This window comes from Choloepus didactylus, chromosome 17, assembly GCF_015220235.1.
Source record: "Choloepus didactylus isolate mChoDid1 chromosome 17, mChoDid1.pri, whole genome shotgun sequence".
NCBI lineage: Eukaryota > Metazoa > Chordata > Mammalia > Pilosa > Megalonychidae > Choloepus > Choloepus didactylus.
In genome coordinates, this window is record NC_051323.1 from 71,445,996 (window position 1) to 71,464,956 (window position 18,961).

At 43.8% G+C, this 18,961-nt stretch overlaps 1 protein-coding gene across 2 annotated transcripts in view; it reads right to left on the bottom strand.

Annotated features, from left to right (window-relative positions):
- Positions 1-12,183, bottom strand: part of UXS1 (UDP-glucuronate decarboxylase 1) — a 95,956-nt gene extending 83,773 nt beyond the window's left edge. For both annotated transcript variants that reach the window (XM_037806799.1, XM_037806798.1), the window contains exon 1: positions 11,995-12,183. In XM_037806799.1, the coding sequence (XP_037662727.1) occupies positions 11,995-12,088 (94 nt within the window). In that variant the 5' untranslated portion in view covers positions 12,089-12,183. The remainder of the gene's footprint in view (positions 1-11,994) is intronic.
- Positions 12,184-18,961: the final 6,778 nt, after the last annotated feature.

Genomic DNA, 18,961 nt, shown 5'->3' on the forward strand with positions numbered 1-18,961 from the left:
GGTTACAATTGAGCTGTGCTATGGCTTCTGTCTTCTGTTGCTGATATAAATGCAGCTGTCTGATCATGTCTTAAAAAAACAACAACAAATAGATGAAAGCCGGGTCACCTACATTATATGTTTCAACTAAATTCTAAAGAAACTTAGGACCAGAATGTTTTGTTTTTAATTTCTGAAAATATTATAAAAATATTCAAAGACAGTAAGAATAAAATTCCAAGATCTCTCTACCCTAACAAAATTGTTTTCATTCTCTAGAACATTTAGATTTCTTAAAAATATGAGCACTTTAAAAAGGTTCAAATGTTCTCTGTTGCTGTTTTATTTCATTTATCTATTAATTTTGGTTAGAGCCACTCTAAAAAGCTTCACCAAAGTCAAAGAAAATGATGGTTGAACTCAAAATTCACTCCATGCCCTTCTCACTGAAAGAGAGATTAGGAAAACTGTGCCCTCCCCACTGAAGGCCCACTTGCCCGCTGTCACTTTCCTTCCTGGCTGGGAATATTCCCTCCATCACAGCTCACTTTATGACACCTATACCTGGAAGTATCTTTTCTTCCCACATGGCTCATCGGTGGATGCTATCATCTCTTAAAAGAAATGCTTTCAGTTCCTCATAGAATTTTTAAAAATTAGTATTACCTTCAAGGTATAAGAGTATAGAGTATTTCCACTTTATAAGTGGAAAAAAGTGAAACAGCAAGGTTAGAAGACTTGCCCCAAGTTACAGGGTGAGCTGAATCAGGACAAGTGAAACCACCCTTTACAGAAAAGAACCAACCCTGAATTTTTCCTTCCAACATTTATCCTTCAGGTAATTCCCAAGACCCGAGACTTCCGTGGAACATGAGGCTGACATCAAGGTGGTAACGTGGGTTCAGTACTCGAGGAGAATTTATAACAGCCTCCACCAATGAATCTCTACCCATGAAAGCTCTTCGATTTCTCAGCAGGCTCTGGGTGTAAGGGAGGCCCCACACCCTCCTGACGTCATGGCGCATACAGCAGTGCCACGTACCAGGACGGGGCGGATCTACAAAAGGTAGGGAGCGTGGGACAGATGCACACAGCAGAGCACCATCTTCAACTAGACAGGCCATCTCCAAAGCGGAACCTTGATTATACTTTTCCCTACCCTGATGTAAGTTCCCTACCCTGATGTCTGAATACTTAGGGCAATGCCATCAAAACCTCTGCCTCCTCACACTGCATGGATTCTCCATCGTTTACTGCATCTCATGGAATAAAGTTCCTATCAAGACAAAGACGTCCACGTTCTGCCTCTACGTCCCTGCTCATCGCACGTGGCCACCTCCACGCTCCTGCCATGCTGTCAGGCCTCCTTCACCAGCCATCTCCGAATCCGACTGAGCCTCTGAGCACCAGCTCAAGCGCCCCAGGCCTTGAGGGCATCCTTGTTCCTTCCCAGTCCAGTGTCCCTGCTTCTCTTGTGGTACTTGACCTTAAGCAGAGTTTCCTGAACTTGCCTGATGACAAGAACTCCATGGGGAAGTGGGGAAACTGGTGAAACAGAAGACTCACAGGCTTGAGAAAGTAGTTGTGATTCCTATCACAAAAGGGCAGCTAACATCCCCCATATAAAAAAGCTCTTTAAAATGAGGAGAAAAGAAACTCAATGGAAACAGGAACCATTCACAGAAAAAGAACATTTGAAAAGATGCTTAACTTCATTGATAATAAGAAAAATACAAATTAAAAATATAAGGAGATACCAGTTTTCTTCAGATTGGTGAGCATTCAAATACCTGTCAACATACTCTGCTAGTGAAGCTGTGAGGAAAGAGCCGCTTCTCGTAAACTGCTGGTGGAAACAGATGCATAAATTTATTCATTGCAGCATTATTTGAAATAGCAAAATACCTGAAACAACTTCAATGCCCTTCCTTAGGAGACTGGTTAAATAAACTGCAGTACACCCACAAAAGAGGACTATGCAGCTATATAAAAGAATGAAGGGAATCTCTATAAACTGCTGTGAAGTGCTGCCCAGGAAATACTGAGCAGGGGAAAAAGATGCAAAATGGTCTATGCAGGAGTCCACCATTTGGGAAAAAACAAACAGTAAATTAGATATATATGTAATCTGTGTGAGCATCTATGCATGTACACACACACACACACAGGTCACATTTACAAAAGAAACCTAAGACGGATAACACAAACTAAAACAAACATTTCCCCATGGGGGACAGGAAGAGGGCAAATGGGTAAGGAGCCCAGCAAGATGTCTGAGTGTAACTTTGGACATAATTTTGACTTTTGAACCATCTATGTTTGATGAATTTTAAATGATCACAAAGAAGCTCAAAAATTGAGCCCAAACAAAACAGAACCTAGCTGATATAAGGCATAGAAAAAAAATATTTCAGGTAACTTTTGAACACAGTTCCCTAACTGTACATCTTCAGTAGGATATATTCTAAGGACGAAAGGAACTGCAAGGAAACACTGCATTTTCTTAGATTTGCTGTTAGTAGTGGCACAGTTTTTAGTAATTCTGAAACTATTTTGTCTATATGGCAGTACAGAGCAAACAAGCAAAAAAATGGATGTTGGGAACAAGGTTTCCAAGTGGAAAAAAGACGCAACATGGAATGAGGGAAGGTAAGGAAGAAACCTGTGGTGCTAAGATTTAAATTGGGGGTATCAGCATAAACTCATGATTGAAAACCAAGTACATGTCCTGTCTCTGCCTGCTGAAAGGGCCTGGCCGCAGTGACACCCCAAAAGCAAAGAGCACAAGTAATGCTCAGATCTTGGTTTTTAAATAATGTTCTCCACTAAGAGTTATCAGGGCTTCTTGGTAACTGGTTTGGAACAGGGAAAGAACAACATGAGCCTGGCACATCTGGAAATCAAGGAAGAAGGAACTGCTCAAAATCTAAAAGAATCCATGAGTCCACAGTGATCTGGACTCTCAAAAAAGAGAGAGAGGAGTTAGCTGAACAGGAAATCCCCCAAAAGATACATTCACACCCTAATTCCCAGAACCTGTGAATGTGCCCTCATTTAGGCCAAGTCTTTGCAGATGTAACTAATTTAAGGACGTTGAGATGAAGAGATCATCCTGGATTACCTGCAGGGATCCTAAATCCAGTGACAAGTGTCTTCTAAAAGCAAAGAGGAGAAGGCAATGGAAGTGCAGACACAGAGACTGGAGCAATGCAGCCACAAGCCAAGGACCACCCGGAGCCACCAGAGGGGATTATGGAGAAAGCTCAGCTTCAAGGACACTTTGATTTAGGACTTCTAGCCTCCAGAACTGAGAGAGAAGAAACTGCCGCTGTTTAAACCACCTCATTCATGGTCATTTGTTACAGCAGCTAAAGAAAACTAATAGAGAGAATGAAAGATTAACGCAGAAGAATTTATAGAAACAGAAAACCACCATTTTGTAATCTGCAATATAAAAATCAATTCAGGCAAGAACCGTCAATGGATGCTGAAAGCACCGGCTGGAGAACAAGATAGTCATCCAATGTCCAAGTATCACCCCACAGATAGTGTTCCGGGAAAATGTGCCTTTAAAGTGTAAAAATCTGGTGTCTGCCCCTTCCAGAGGATCAAACTTGGCATCACTGATAGTGGGACATGATGCATCTCCTAGTGTAAAGCAAATCAAGAAGAAGTATCACTTAAAATATGTTTAACCTGAATTCAATCATAAGGAAACAATCAGATAAATCCAGAATGTGGAACATTTTACAGGACAACTAGACTGGACTTAAAAAAAAAAAAAAAGTAAATGTCATGAGAAACCAAAAGTCAGGGCTTAAGAGACTTAGAGACATAACAACCAAATGCAATGTGTAAACCCCGACTAGATTTTTAAAACCCCAGATTAAAAAAAAAAAAAAAGAAAAACAAAAAGAAAAAGCTATAAAAGACAACCACGGTATGAGTGGGGAAATTTAAATTTGGACCATGTATTAGATGTTATTTATGTTAATTTTAGGGTGTGATAATGGTAATGAGATTATATAGAAGAATGTCTTTATTCTTAGAAGATGTATGTTAAAGTATTTAAAGGTGACTTATTATTATGTCTGCAACTTTCAAACAGTTCCACAATAAAAGCATATATTAAAACAGAAAGAGAAAAAGAAAATACAAAGAAATGTAAACAACTGGTGAATCTAGGTAGGAGGTACTTGGGTAGTTGCTGAATTATTCTTATGGTCTTCTTACTGGTATGGAGATGATCAAAATAAAAAGTTGGGGGAATCAAAACAATTTCCAGACTGCAGCCCTCAACCCCCAAGAAAGGGAGGGAGGGAAGATTCCCAGGCTCCTACTCAGTAGGTCTCGGGAGGATCCTGGGACTCTGCATTTAACAAGCCAAACTGATTCTTATCATGAGATAAGTTTGAAAAACACTATTTGTAGTATCGTTTTCTTGTTTTTAGCTATTTTTTCTCCCTGGTTTATTGGCATCAGAATGATGTCTAATCCACTTTGTATCCTCCACGGCACCAGGCCAATTAAGTGTTTATTGAGTGAATTTATGAGGACAATCACCAGACACACGGGAGTTGATTTTATCAAGGGCAAACCATGCTCCAACGAAAGCCCCAACCGCAGAGAGGTGTGAAGTCGATTATCATAAATACAAACTTAACAAATATAAAACATTCTTTTATATGGTTTGGGGGGCTTAATTTAGTTATTCTTTTTTCTTAATTTAGTTATTCTTTTCAGTGAAATAACAGTGGCAGGAAAGACAAGAACATTGAAAGGTATCACAAATACAATTTTATTATATAACAAAATCCACAAAACACCAAAAACTAAATGGATACTGCTAGATATCACAACTCTAGTTTTCGGAGCTGAAAGTGACAAGATAATGACTCCTAAACCCCACTAAAATGTCATAAAATAGATTTCTTTTCATAGTCTTGTTGTTTAAGGTATAAACCTACATGGATATGAAAAAAGGGGGAAGGAGAAACAGCAACAAAACATTGCTGGAAATAGAAAGAGGATGGATGGAGGTAGAACTGAGAGAAAACAGAATCCAAGGCAGGGAGTGGGAAAAACCAAGAACCAACAACCTAGAGAGGGTCAAGAACTGGTAACACCTGGCCCATCTGGAAAGGGGCTAACAAAGAAGCTAAGATAGAAAGTTTTACTTTCAAGTGTGTTTAAGAAGCTGTAAGCTGCTAAGATTTCCAGATTCAGTCCCTATTCTGGCAGGACACTGGAGCTTCCATCTCTGGAGAGGGTAAAATAGACGGTCTCAGTACTGGGGAGCCCAGGAATCGGGGTGATTTAGTTACTAAGGTCCCAGGCCCTCAACACCCAGCAACACAACACAACCTAAGAGCAGACCCACCATGCTGAGGTGGGGGGGGGGGGCTCCACCAACCAAAGGCCCAGCTTATAGCCAACAGGCAGCTCAGCAGCTCAGGGGCTATGGGCTCCTGGGTCCCCCACTCTTAAACAGGAGCAGATAACCTAGGGTCCTCAGAAATCTAAGGAAAACCTCCAACAAGAAAGAGAAAAGCAACTTAGAGGAAACAAACTATCCAGTTTATTTCAGTTGAAAAGTAAACAAAATAACACAAACGTTAAATAAAAACTACAATTTCTTTTTCATTCAGAGAAAAAGAACTCATAACTGAAAAATGATGAAAAAAATAAAATTGAAAAATCACTAGAAGGGTTAGAAAACAATGATGAGAAAGTCTCCCAGAAAGTAGAGCAAAACTTCAAAACAAAAGGAAACAAAAGGACTAGTCCAGACGATTCAACATCAGAACAACAGTAGTTCCAGAAAGAGAGAAAAGAGAAAATAGATGGGAGGAAATGAAGAATAATTCAAGAGAATACTCAGAATTGAAGAAGAGTTTCTGTACAGCAAGGTCTCAAAAATATCCAGCACTTCTGGTTAGAAGTAAGGAAGATTAGAATACAGAGTAAAGGATGATATTGTCTTATTTTAAAACTTAAACTTCTGTGTGAGACCAAAGGAAGAGATATTTATTTGGTCCAAAATTTAAATTTTCTGTAGCACAATATCTAATTTAACCTGTCCAGTCAGTTTATTTAAACAACCCAATTGCATGGAACCTAGAATGGGAAATGAGGTCTTGTTATTCTGTACAGGTTAAAGTAACACCCTGATTCATTCCACAGTTTTTGGGGCGGAAAATAAAAAAGTATTGGCAAAGTCCCCTTGAGGGACTGGGAAAAAATGTGGAACTATTAAACTTACCCACTTGAGGAATTCCTGATACTCTCAAACTTTAGGGACTCTCAATTTAATAAGCCAGGTCTTGATCTTGGGGCTTGCTCCTATGAAATTCATTCCTGCAAAGGAGAAGCTAAGCCTATTTATAACTGTGCCTACAAGTCTCCCCCAGAGAATCTCTTTTGTGACTCAGAGGTGGCCTCTCTCTCTAAGCCAATTCTGCAGGTAAACTCACTGCCCTCCCCGCTACATGGGACACGACTCCCAGGTGTGTAAATCTCCCTGGCAATATGGGACATGACTCCCAAGGATAAGCCTGGCCCTGGCATCATGGGACTGAGAAAGCCTTCTTGACTAAGACGGGGGAAAAAATAGAACAAAAAAAGTTTCAGTGGCTAACAGATTTCAAAGAGTCGAGGAGTCATTCTGGAGATTACTTTTATGCACGCTTCAGCCAGATATTGCAAATTGCCACAGTATGCCAAGCCCCAACGAACAAGCCCCAACCAAAAGTATTCCTGAAAATCCTCAAGAATACCCTAGGCTCTAAAGACTCTATAAATATTTTACCTATTTTTTCAGAAACTTAAGGCCCCCAGATTGTTCCTATGCCAAATATGCCCTGAAACCCAGAGATACCAGTCTTTCCAAGAACATCAACCAGTTTCATCCCTCTACCCCATAAGGTCAACACCCCTTTCCACACAAAGAAGTTAAAATGGTTACTGCTCAGATATCCCTGAAGATTCAGAGAATGATTAAATGAGAGGCAGTGTAACAGAAATGTGGATTTAACAAATGATTATGACTACTGACTCATTATACAGATATTTCTTTTTAGTGTCTAGTGTATTAGAATAGCTAGAAGGAAATACTGGAAATTGTTGAGCTGTAATCCAATAGCCCTGATCTTTGATAATGATTGTAGAGCTATATAGAAAGAAAGAAAAAAAAAAGGTTGCCCATGTTTGTATCGATCTATTTCTGGATTTTTATTCTGTTCTTCTGATCTATATATTTATCTCTGACAATACTACACTGTCTTAGTTAACCTACCTCTATTGCAGGTCTTAAAATTTTGGGTAGAGTGCAATAGTAGCAATCAATAAGGTGGGGGACAAGGGGCATGGGATGTCTGGGGTTTTCTTTTTTATTTCTTTTTCTGGAGTAATGCAAATGTTCTAAAATTGATCATGGTGATGAATGAACACTGACTGTATACTTTGGATGGACTGAATGGTATGTGACTATATGTCAATAAAGGTACATTTAAAAAAAAAGAAGGCTAGGGGAAAAAAAGTAAATCAATGTAAATCATTGACCTTGTTAAAAAAAAAAAAAAATCCAGCACAATGAATAAAATTAAGTCAAGGCACATCACTGTAACATTTCTGAACACTGGGGATGTATCAGTCAGGCAGACTTTGTTAAGCCACAGAAACAAGTAATCTGAAACTTTCAGAGGCTTAAAACAACAAGGATTCATTCTCTGAATTTCTCAAGACAATCAGTCAAATGGGGAGGTGCGGCGGGGCGAGCCCTGCACTTGAGCAGTAACATCTTGAACTCTGCTATTTACCAAGACTGAGGGAAAGAAAGCTCAGCAGCAACCTGCCTTCCCAACTAAATGCTGGGCGCAGGAGTGACATGCAGCACACACCCAGTCACCTCCCTGGACAGAGCAGCCTCGGGATACCTCCAACCCACCAGGACCCAGCAGTCAGGTGGTGAACAATGACCGCCGCGGGCAAAAGGAAGATTCTACAATCCTTCCAGGAAGCAAGATCAGGTAGTACATGAAGGATGAGGCCAGACTGGCTTTAAACGCCTCAAAAATACCAGAAGCCAGAAAGAAATGGAACAATGTCTTAAAAATTCTGAAGGAACTTTTATTTCTCAAATTCCACATTACTAATCTATCAATTAAGTGTGAAGGTAGAAAAGACATTTAGGGACATACAGCATCTCAAAAGTCCCCTCCCGTGCACATCAAAACAAAGGAGTATAAAACAAAACAAGGGAAGTCCGGAACCAGGATTGCTGTGGAGGGCATTCCAGAAGACGGGGGCTCAGGGAGTACTGAGCTGGCAGCTGGTCCCCAGGCAACAAAGGGCAGGTCAGAGGCTCTGAGGGAACATCTCCGGGAAGGGGTACCGGCAGAAGCCCAGATGCTTCTCAACGTCTTGGGGTAAGATTTAGCTGACAAAAAGTCTGGAGTTGAATCAGCAATAGGCTGCAGAAAGTAAAGCAAGTAACGATCAAGCCAAATTATTAGCTTCAGGGAAAACAAAAAGATGAGCAAAAAACACAAAAAGTAAGGTACAACACGGTTCACTGTGAATAGTATTTACACAGTCACAAATGTAAACACTAAATGTTGACCTCGAAATTATACCAGATCTACATGGGAGAGGGGGTAGACAGCTGTGTGAGCATGTGCAAGGAGGACAGGAAAGGGAATAAACACCCATCTTCAAAGAAAGTCACTAAAGAATATCTACCACCAAACAATCAAGAAGCATGTGATTTAGCAGCATGACAGTAAATAACAAAATACTCAAAATAACCAGTGAAAAGAAGTTAAAATGTTGTGCCTCTGGGTAGGGGAAATGGTGGGAATGTATGCTGCTTAGCCTAATAAACTTTGCAGAAACTATGTGACTAGAAACTCTGGCTTTTTCTAAACTCTGTGCACATGTAACCTTGACTATTAAAAAACAAAAACAAAACACTAAAGTTAACGAAAAGTCGCACTCTGCCTAGGGAACTACCTAGTAAGTTGGCATGATTTTCAATTCAATCCAACAAGTAGTCACTGAGCTCCTCTGGTGGCGCAAGCGCTACAAGGGCTGAAGACACAGTCCCTGTCCTAAAGGAATTGGATTATTATTGAGGAGAAGACACATACACGGAAAAGAACTCAAGTCATGCAAGTTGGTATAGGACCCTGCCTACGGGTATTAACAAGGGAAAGGAGAAGCTAGAAATCATAGGCATCACCAATGACTTACTGCATTTTCAGTGTCCTCAGAACTCTCGACCAGAAGCCCTGTCATTTTTAACCTGCGCAGCAGCTCAAATGTAGCATCTCTGCTCATTATTAACACTGCCTCCACCCTAGTCTTACATCTTGCAGAGCTAAAACTACCTACTGTGTGCATGTATAGCTTTGAACTGGAACAGGCCTCCCAGGCCCTGCCTCTCTTGCTCCTGTCTGCCTCACCACTTTGTTTCCCCTCTCCAACAACACTAACCTTTGCATTCCTAGAAAGCTCCTTGCTCTTGGTTGCCACAGGACCTCAGCACATGCTGTTCCTTCTGGGACATACTCCCTTCTATGCCTCCCATTAACTCCTACAAATCCTTCAACTCTCAGCTCAAGCCCTGATTGCCCTTAACTCAGGAGTCCCTGCCACGAACTCTCATGCATTCCTTTCCATCATCCCAGTTGGTAATTAAACCCCTCATACGGGAGATTATCCAATTAATGTCTGCCTCACCATCTAGGCCAGTGGTTCTCAAAGTGGGATCCCCAGACCACAGCATGAGCCTCACCAGGGAACCTATCCAAAATCTTCAGTGCAAAACACTCCATGGCCCCCTGGATTTCCTACCTTGTTAATTCTAAACCCTTCTGCCTAACTTTAAAAGCCCCCACCCCCCATTATCAACATTGAACTGACACTGAATACAACCCCAGGCTCAAATCTTGCTCCCCACAGCTTACCACCTGTGTGATCACCCTTAGATTTCTTGATCTCTCTTGACCTTAATTTCCTCATCTCTAAAATGGGAATAATCACAGTATAGATTTCCTACAGTTGTTGAGACATTTGAGGCAGTGGCACTAAGAAACATGCCTGCACATTCACAGTAAGCACTCTACAAATTTAGGCATTACTATTGCTATAATAATAATTATACAGCTTCAAGTGGTCTTTCCTATTGGGTCTCAGCTTTATTTCCAACAAAATGCAGAATGAAGGAATGTACTATAAGGTCCACTGAGCACAGAGATGATTTACCAAGTGCTTGCTTCATGCCATGCATTTTTAAGCACCTCACATATATTATGATATTCCATCCTTACAAAAGCTGTTTTAGGAGGAGCCAAGATTTGAACTCAGTTCTGCTTAACTCCAGAACTTATTATAGCGGATCTGTTTCTCAGAACCTCTGAACTGCTGGGTTTGTCATTCTCCTTAGAGTACTCTCGCTTTACCCAAGGTTGACCATGCACACTTCAGACTAGCACTTCTTCCTTTAGAAACTACTCACATCTAAACACCCACCCCAGGGCCTAAAACCTTCCTTTGCTACCAGGAGCTCTGCTTGAGCTTCCTCTGCTTCAAGCTGGGTCAAAATTACACACTGTCTTCCTAGAGTTCAGCTCAAGTCACTTCTCTGAGTCCCCCCTCACCTCGGGAATTATATCTTAGTAACTCAACCCGTCAGCAGGTGGTTTCATTTCACTTTGTGTCTGTCTGATGGCTACCATTCAAACGGAGCTCACAGTGGAATTATTTCTAGTCCGATTTTGGTACTTGGTAAAGTATTAATAGCAGCAATTTACATATATTCCCATCAAACAGATTTAAAAAACAATAATAAAAGGAGGGTTTCTGCGGTCTCAAGAAGATACAGGGGCCACCACCTGCCTTCGAAGAATGCCGCTCCTGCCATGTCTCAAGGCAGCAGGCTCTGAAGGGATGATAGAAACGAGAACCACAAACACCAACACACGCTCCCCTGGTTCCCTCCCATTGCTTTGCCTCCCTGCTGGACCACCAGCGCTCCAGACAGAAACCGCCTCCCCAGAGACGGCTCAGCCAGGAGCAGGGGGCTTGCGTGGGAGCCGAATCAGCGCTCGCCCTGCCGCCGCGGAGCGCCCCGCGTCCCCAGCACCGGGGACCGCGGCCGGCGCCCACCCCGGACACCTCGGCGCAGCCCGCGGGGAGGCACGATGCTGGTAACATTTCGTCCCAAAATACTTATATGCTGAGTAATTTCCCTGCGGAGTCGGAACAGGGGCTCTGCCAACCCGCAACAGTATTTTTATCCTACTTAATCCACAAGGCGGCCCCGGCTGCGGGTGTCCCCGCGGGCTGCGCCCAGGCACGCGGCACAACTCCGGAATCTCTGAGCCGGCCCCTCGCTGGCTCCCGAGGGCTACGTGGCCGGGCACCCCGGGCGCCGGGCAGAGGCTGCACGTCCCCAGACCCCGTCCACACGCCGCGACAGCAGGGCCGCCGCGGACACCCCTCCAGAACCGCCACCGAGTCCCAAGCGAAATGGGCGGGGAGGTGATTTCGGGGCAACAGGCTGGAGCCACTGAGCGCACAAGGTCTGCCCGACGACGGCGGAAGCCGCGGACAGCTCGGAGCCCCGCGCCGCGGCCGCCGCCTCCCAAGTTCGCAGGTAACTCCGGTCCGGTCACTGGGTGGCTGAGCCGGGGCCTAAACGGTGTCACCGGGTCTGAGCCGAAGTCTGCCGACTGGTTTTTCGCAAGAGTCAAAAAAGAGGGCGAAAGGGTCCAACGCTCCCGGAAAGGGGCTGGGGACGTAGGAAGGGCAGGTACAGCCCCGGGCGGGGAGGACGGCTCCTGGAGGCTGAGAGGAAGACCCCGGGAGTGCGGGGCTGCCCCTGCGGGGGCGCAAACACAGCTCTCAGCGCCAGCGCCCGCAGCCCCGCCACCGCCCGCCCACCCCGGCCGGGCCGCGGGCGCCTGAGAGGAATGAATGGGGGCTTCCCGGCCGGCCCCTCCGGCGCGCACTCACAGGCAACGTAGGCGACCAGGGCGATGCCCAGCAGCAGCTTCATCCTCCTGCGGTTGACGGCAGACACCAGGCGCAGCAGCGCCTTGCTCACCATCCCCAGGAGCCGCGCCAGTCGAGGACTCTGCCGCGCGCCGGCGCCCGCCTGCTGCACAATGCGCGCGGCAGCGGCGGCGGCAGCGGAGGCGGCGGCGGCGACAGCAGCAGCTCCGGCCATGTGCAAGCCCCGCCCCCTGGCTGCCCCGCTCAGGCCCCGCCCCTGCGCGCCAGGCTTCCTGCCGGTGGGACCACTGCGCAAGCGCAACTCCGCCCCAGCCACCGCCTCCGCCATTTCCTCCGCCTCCTTCGCCCGCAGGCGCAGTTGCTGCAGCTGGCACTTCGGTTTTCGAAGAATGTGGCTGGGAGGGGCGGCCGAGCCGCGGGTGCCGCACATGCGCGTTACGAGCTTGTTGTCTCCCGAGCGCGGCGCGGTGCTAAGGGCAGAGATGCTGCGCTGTTTGTGTAGGGAAGGTTGTGCAGGGTAGGTGCCTCCTGCAGGGCAAGGCCGCGGTTTCGGTAGTTTTTGAAGCTAGCAGAGTGGGTGGTGCATACCAGGCACTCGAATGTTGCTATGAAACGAAATATTTGTGCTGGATTTTATCCTTGTAAAACCCTCCACGAATAATTTGGCCATGCCCTTAAAGTTCTCGAATGCCTCCCTCAGAAAGTTGACTGTTTCTCTGGGCTATTTCGTTGGCTTCTTTAGTTGCAATAACGGTACCAAAAATGATAAATCCTCTAAACACTGCCCAAAGTCAAAACCGGATGCATTTTTCTCTGTTATGACCAACTGGACTTTCTCTTAAAATTAAAGGTTTTTTAAAACTATTATTAAAAGAAGCAATGCTGATCATACAAAATTAGGATGAACCAGAAAAAGGAAAGGAGAAAATGAAATTGTGGTTTGCCTGTGCCTAGAGAACACTAAATGTTTCATCATGTTTCATTCCAATCTCTTTTGATGTAGTTGTGGAGGTGAAGTGATTGTATATTTGGTGGCCTGCTGATTGCATTTGTGGTATCCGAATTTATTTCTTTGATAAGCATTTACTGAATACCAGATGGAAGCTAGGAAGTATGTTAAATTATACTCAGATATCAGAAGCTCATAGGATCACAGAGGGAGCGGGTCCCTCAGAGGAGAAAGATGGACACACACAGATGTATGTGAAGCCAAGTCAAGAGTGACTCCATAAGATGTTTGGAAATTGCAGGTTGAAAGTGCTGATCTTCAGCCAAAGGAAGAAGTCACTTCTCTGGGCCCTTTTGCTAAACTGAAAAATAGAATGTCCTTTATTTTTTTGGAGCCTTCCAAGAAAAATATACCACAATGAACAAATCAAAACAATATTATTTTACCTAAATCTTTCAAACTACACAGCGCAAAGGCACAAGATTTTGAAACAACCCTCCCGCATCCCATCCCTCCCTGTAAACACATTGCAGACCCTTGAATTAAAGGAAACATGGTGGGCAAATACTCTAAGACCCGCCCTGCTATCACCTACCACCCCTGGGAGCCTCCTTTCAAGATGCCAGGCTGCTTGTTCCTCAAGTTTCCGAGGAAGCTGCAGGGTGACACTTCCGCTGCAGGGGGACAGCCGCCAAGCTCCCAGCAGCAGACCCAAATCATTTTTTTTGCCCATGAGTCCTGATTTCCTCATGGTTAACCTTTGGTGATTGGGTTAGAAATATGGTTTTTGAAAAGAGAAGTGACTAGAGCAGGTGGGGCTCTGTGTTCTTCGGATTTTAAGGTTCCATGATTTTTAGATTAAAGGTGAAGAGCAGAGATGTGAGAAAAGATTTTGTCAACATCAGATCGAAGCTTGTAGGAAGACTTCAAGCATATTAGGTTGTAGGTGGAATTCAGTTGATAGGTATCTGTCAATTCAAGGAAGCCAGAAATTGTGAGATATATACAATTTCTGTACAGAACGCCTAAAAACCCAGCATTCCTGGTTGAGCCTTTTTTTTCCAACTCTGGACACTATTGCCAACCTTTCCTGCTCTACTGGAATAAGTATATGGAAATACCATCAGCAGCTGCAGCTGAAGTAGCTGCTGTGATGATTGCCACCCTGAAGGCTTGTAGACCCAGGACTCAAATTTCCAGCTCAAGCAAAGCCAGAATTGGGAAGCAAGGAATAGTAGGTGTATGCCCAGCAGGGGCCGGACCTGAGGGACAGGCCTAAGGGAAAAATAGGCGTCACTTCTATGCTTCTATGCGTTCCTCCCGGGAGCTCCCTTTTCTCTTTTCTTCTGCCAGCCAGCCCAGCCCCATTTCCCCACCCCCAGCTTCATCTTGCCTTTGCTATCACCCACTTCCTTCTTTCAATGGATGTGTTAACAATGATATTTTTGAGCAATTACTGTTTACAAAGCAGTGTTCTTGACACTTGGGGTAATTAAAAAATGAATCATAATGTGGCTTCTCTCCTAGAGTATAAAAGCCCAAGGAAGGGTTTATTTATTGAACTTCTACCACAGCCTGGCACTGATACACTAGATGCCTGCACGTGTTATCTCATTTAATTCCTGTGGTACAGGTTTGCTGTTTGTGGTGCTGTTTTAATAGATGAGGAAAATGAAGCTCAAGGAATTTAGGACTTGTTCGAGGTCACATAGCTGTGTGTGGGACTGAGATTTCAACCCAGTCTTTCCCCTAGGAGAGTTAAGGCCTGTAGAAGAGTTAAGGCCTGTGCAGAAACAACTAGAATTCGGGGTAGAAAGGGTTCAGATGAATGGCTAAGCAATTTCACAAGAGGAAGAGAGAGCTTCCAGCAGGAGTGTGTTGTTGCATAGAGGCTTACAAGAGCTGAGTAGTAGCCAGCCACTCTTTCTGGGGGAGTATTTTACACTAACAGAAATCCACAGATGCTACAAGTCAGGGCTTTTATTTATTTATTATTTTTGAGCCAACACATCTCTGCTTCCAGGTGAAACAGTGAGAAGGAAGGCTTTGCAGAGCCGGAACTACATGAACTGAATTTGAAAGAATGTATAGACTTTCTGCTCATGTCAGGGACCTCCCCCGAAACAGCAAAGACAGGGGCACTGGGGAGGGAACTGGGAACAGTGGGTTTCTTTCGTTTGTTGGAAGAGCAGGGACAAGAAGAGAAGGTATAAATAATGTTAGAAAGGAAAGATTCTAAAAGGTCAGAAAGGATTAGTATAAACCAAGTATCCAATTAATGCCCTTTTCAAGGATTACTTTCTTGGCCAGCTCTTCACCAGTTGTCTCTTAGCCTCCATCCGCACTTCCGTTCTCCACTCGGTTCTATGGGACTGGGAGTGTGCACACTGGATTTTCCACGCTTCCAGTTAGACTTTCCTGCTTCTGGCTCTTCCAGTGTGGTTCTTGCTGGTGGTTGCTGGCAGTTGGTCCTGGAAGGAGAGTGGGATAGTTATAGAGTGGAAGTTTCCAGAATGAAGCAGCCATAATCACAGGCTATCTGCTGAGCTCTCCCAGAACTGACCACCCACAAGTATTCACAGCGTCTGCTCTTTGGGCATTGCATCTTTCTTTTTTGCTTCTCCAGAATTATTCTTTCTCCCTTTTGATCTTAACTCTTCCAAAACCTCTGTAATCAAATCCCTATATTAAATTCCCTCTGTGGGAAATACCTAGGATAGTTTTACAGGCTAGACTCTGATTGATGTATCTCCCCTCTGAGAAATTTGAAAAAGGGGCTAGCCTCAGATCGGCTTCTGAGTTGCCTCTCATAGAGCTGCTCCTCCTTGTCTTACCTGGCTCCGCCACGGGCTGCTGTTGTTTTCTGTAATACCAGCACTGGAGTTGAGGCAGAATAGAATAGGGCATCAAGACTGTGGTCTCTGGTCTTCTGTTCAGCTTCAAGAGAGTTTATGCCAACCTGCAAACTTCTCATGGGACAAGAATTTCCTCTAAAACTCCAAAACCTCCCCAAACCATAAACTCTTGTAAAATCATGGGCCCACAACAAATTCATAGTTAATGATAGAAAGCATGGGGTCATAAAGGTTGTTAAACATCTGCCCAAAGACAAATTTTACATAGGCAAGGGCAGGTCACAAGTTCTGATAACTGCAATAACCATCTCCTCCTAGAACAAAGAGTGTTCAAAAGTCGAGATAAGAAGATCCCAGTAAAACCTTCCTATATAACAAACCAACCCACTCCCACTTGACACATGCTTCTCCCTTGAAGATGCCCACATTATCTCTTTTACATGTACCCTTTCTCTCTTTCTTTAATAAACTTTGTTACTTATTCCTACTAGCCCCTCTCATCTCTGAATTCTTTCCGTAGTAAGTGTCCTGAACCTGGAATGGGGTTCTACCTGGCACTGTTGCCAGCAGGGTGCCGGTTTCAGTGTCTCTTCTAGAGGATAGTAATCACTTCCGTGGCTCTCAGGAGGGAGATAAATGGGGGGCAGGCCCCGCTGCCCCATCACTTTGTTCCCCACCCTCCATCACAGCAGGACGAGTGAGTGGTGTGAATGCGCTAGACCTTACCACAGGTTTGGAGAAACAGAAGAGTTTAATATCACAGCAACATAAATAATTTGGATTTACATATTTAATATCCTCATTCCTAGAGTCTTTTTTAAAATGGAGTTCCCGTGTACCCCACCCAGTTTCCCCTATTATCAGCATCTTTTCAGTATGGGCTTTTCATCAGATCATATCAAGGATGTATGCTATCAATATGATTTATTACTGTTGATATTGACCTATACTGTACTTTTTGGAGGAAAATCACTATGTGAAGTCCATACTTAAGAAGTGGGAAGTTATGTTCCACTCCCTTGAAGGTGGAGGATCTGTATAAATTATTTGAAATTCTTCAGCACAGGAGATTTGTCTCTTCCTCATTTATTAATTTAGTCAATAATTTATTTATTTTAATACAGATTCATGGATATTTATTTTATACTTTGAGTTATAATCCAATACTACTTTATTTTGTTGCCCCAAATTTTCCAGCTTAGGCCATTGGTTGCTTTCTCAGTTGCCTCCTGTGCCGCTGTGACATACTCCCATCATTATAGGGTATTTTTTTGTTGTTATTTTGTTTTGTTTTTTTAGCACCTTCTTGCTTTCTGTAAGTACAAGATGCTCCAGGCTCATCTTATGCATTTCCTACCCCAATTCTAGAATCAGCCATTTCTACAAGAAGCCTTGGTTTCTTTTATTGGAGAGTAGTATCGGAAACCAAGATTATGGAGCTCTTTGCTTCTGGAGTGTTTTGCTTTTAGGCCCTCTTAGCTGACAGAGCAAAGAAATATGTGTGTGTATACTACTACTAATATGTGTATATAGATAGTATATGTAGATAGCTATACATATTCTATAGGTAACCATCTGTATCCATATTTACCTAAACATGAGATCTTACTGATGTCTTCTACTCTCATCCATTCCCATGTGGACCATTCTAGCCTCCTCCCCTTGCTTATGTGTAAATTCCCACTCCAGCAGGGAAACTAGTATCATTTGAGAGTCCCTGACTACTCCACCACCAGAAATGGCCATCTGTACAGGCTCCAGCCCCTCTTCCCTCCCCTTACACACACACACACACACACACACACACACACACACACACCTTTCCTCTCCTCTGTCCTCTGCTTTCCCTCCTCCCGGGATTCCTGTTTATTTCTAGACATAGACAGTGCAGTGTGGCTACGTCTTTCTTCCCCTCCAGATAGTCCATATCCTAGAGGCCTCACCTGCCTCATCTAAACCTGCTAATAAAAGTATCTTTCTAAGCAAATACAGTTTCCTCTGGTACTCTGGTCTCACCCCTAAAATATCTTCTTAAACCTGATCAGGATAAAGAATCTGGTCTTTTTTCTATAGACAGTGGGATGTGAATGTCCATATCCCTGCTGCTACCATTTGTTCTGGTGGTATTCGAAGGAATGGCTGGAGTGGGAACAAACTTGGGAGAAGCACAGCTTAGAAGGCTAGTGTAATAGTCCAGGTAAACTGGAATAAGCTGTGGAAAGGTAGAAAGAAATTTCATGATTATTTCAGATATAGAACAATAGAAATTGGCAGTTGGTTAGTTGTAGGCATCAAAGGGGAGAAAGATGAGTCAAACACATATCACTCATGTGTTATATGTCCAGGTGACATGTTGTTGTTCTGAGATGTTACTCAGTGGAGACTGAAGGTGTTTTTCCTCCCAGGTGTTTGCATTTTAATGAGACTCCTGCACTAGAATTTGAAGTTGGCAAATAAGTTTCAAATGTGTGCCAACCACGATAGAAATGTAATGCCTGGAGCTCTGAGTTCGTGAGCGCTCCTGCATCCAGACTCCGTGAAAACAATGTGCTGTGATCTGTGGGTGATGTCTTCATGGTTGGGGAAAGTGGGGAAGGTGCTGTGGGGCGTTTGACTCTCTTTTGATATTCCTCCTTCTCTCTGTAATAAGTTCCATTCCAGTTCAGAAATTTTACAGTGGATTTCAAGCACTGAAACCTGCTAATGGAGGAGATGATTTTGAGCAGAGCCTCCATATCATCTTATGTAAACAGCATCTTTCCATTTCTAGTGTAAGCTAGTCCTATATTCCAGACTGAAATATCCAAGCAGCTGGGAGAGAGCCCAGTAATAATGTGCTCCTTGAAACCGATCTAGTGCTTTGCTCAGAGTACTGTGTGATAAGAAAAGAGTGAACTAATCAGTTGATTGTAGATCAGGTATCTGCCGCTGCCAAGTCATGTTTTACAGATTTCATAATCCCTTAGGTATTATAGAAGGAAGCATAAAATGGCATTATTTTAGACACTGTGATGGTTTGAAGCTGTATATACCCCAGAAAAGATCATGTTCCTAAAGTTAATCCATTCCTGTGGGTGTGGAGCCATTGTAAGTAGGATCTTTCGGGGAGTAGGATCTTAAGTTGAAATGTGACCCACCTCATTCAGGGTGGGTCTTAATCCTC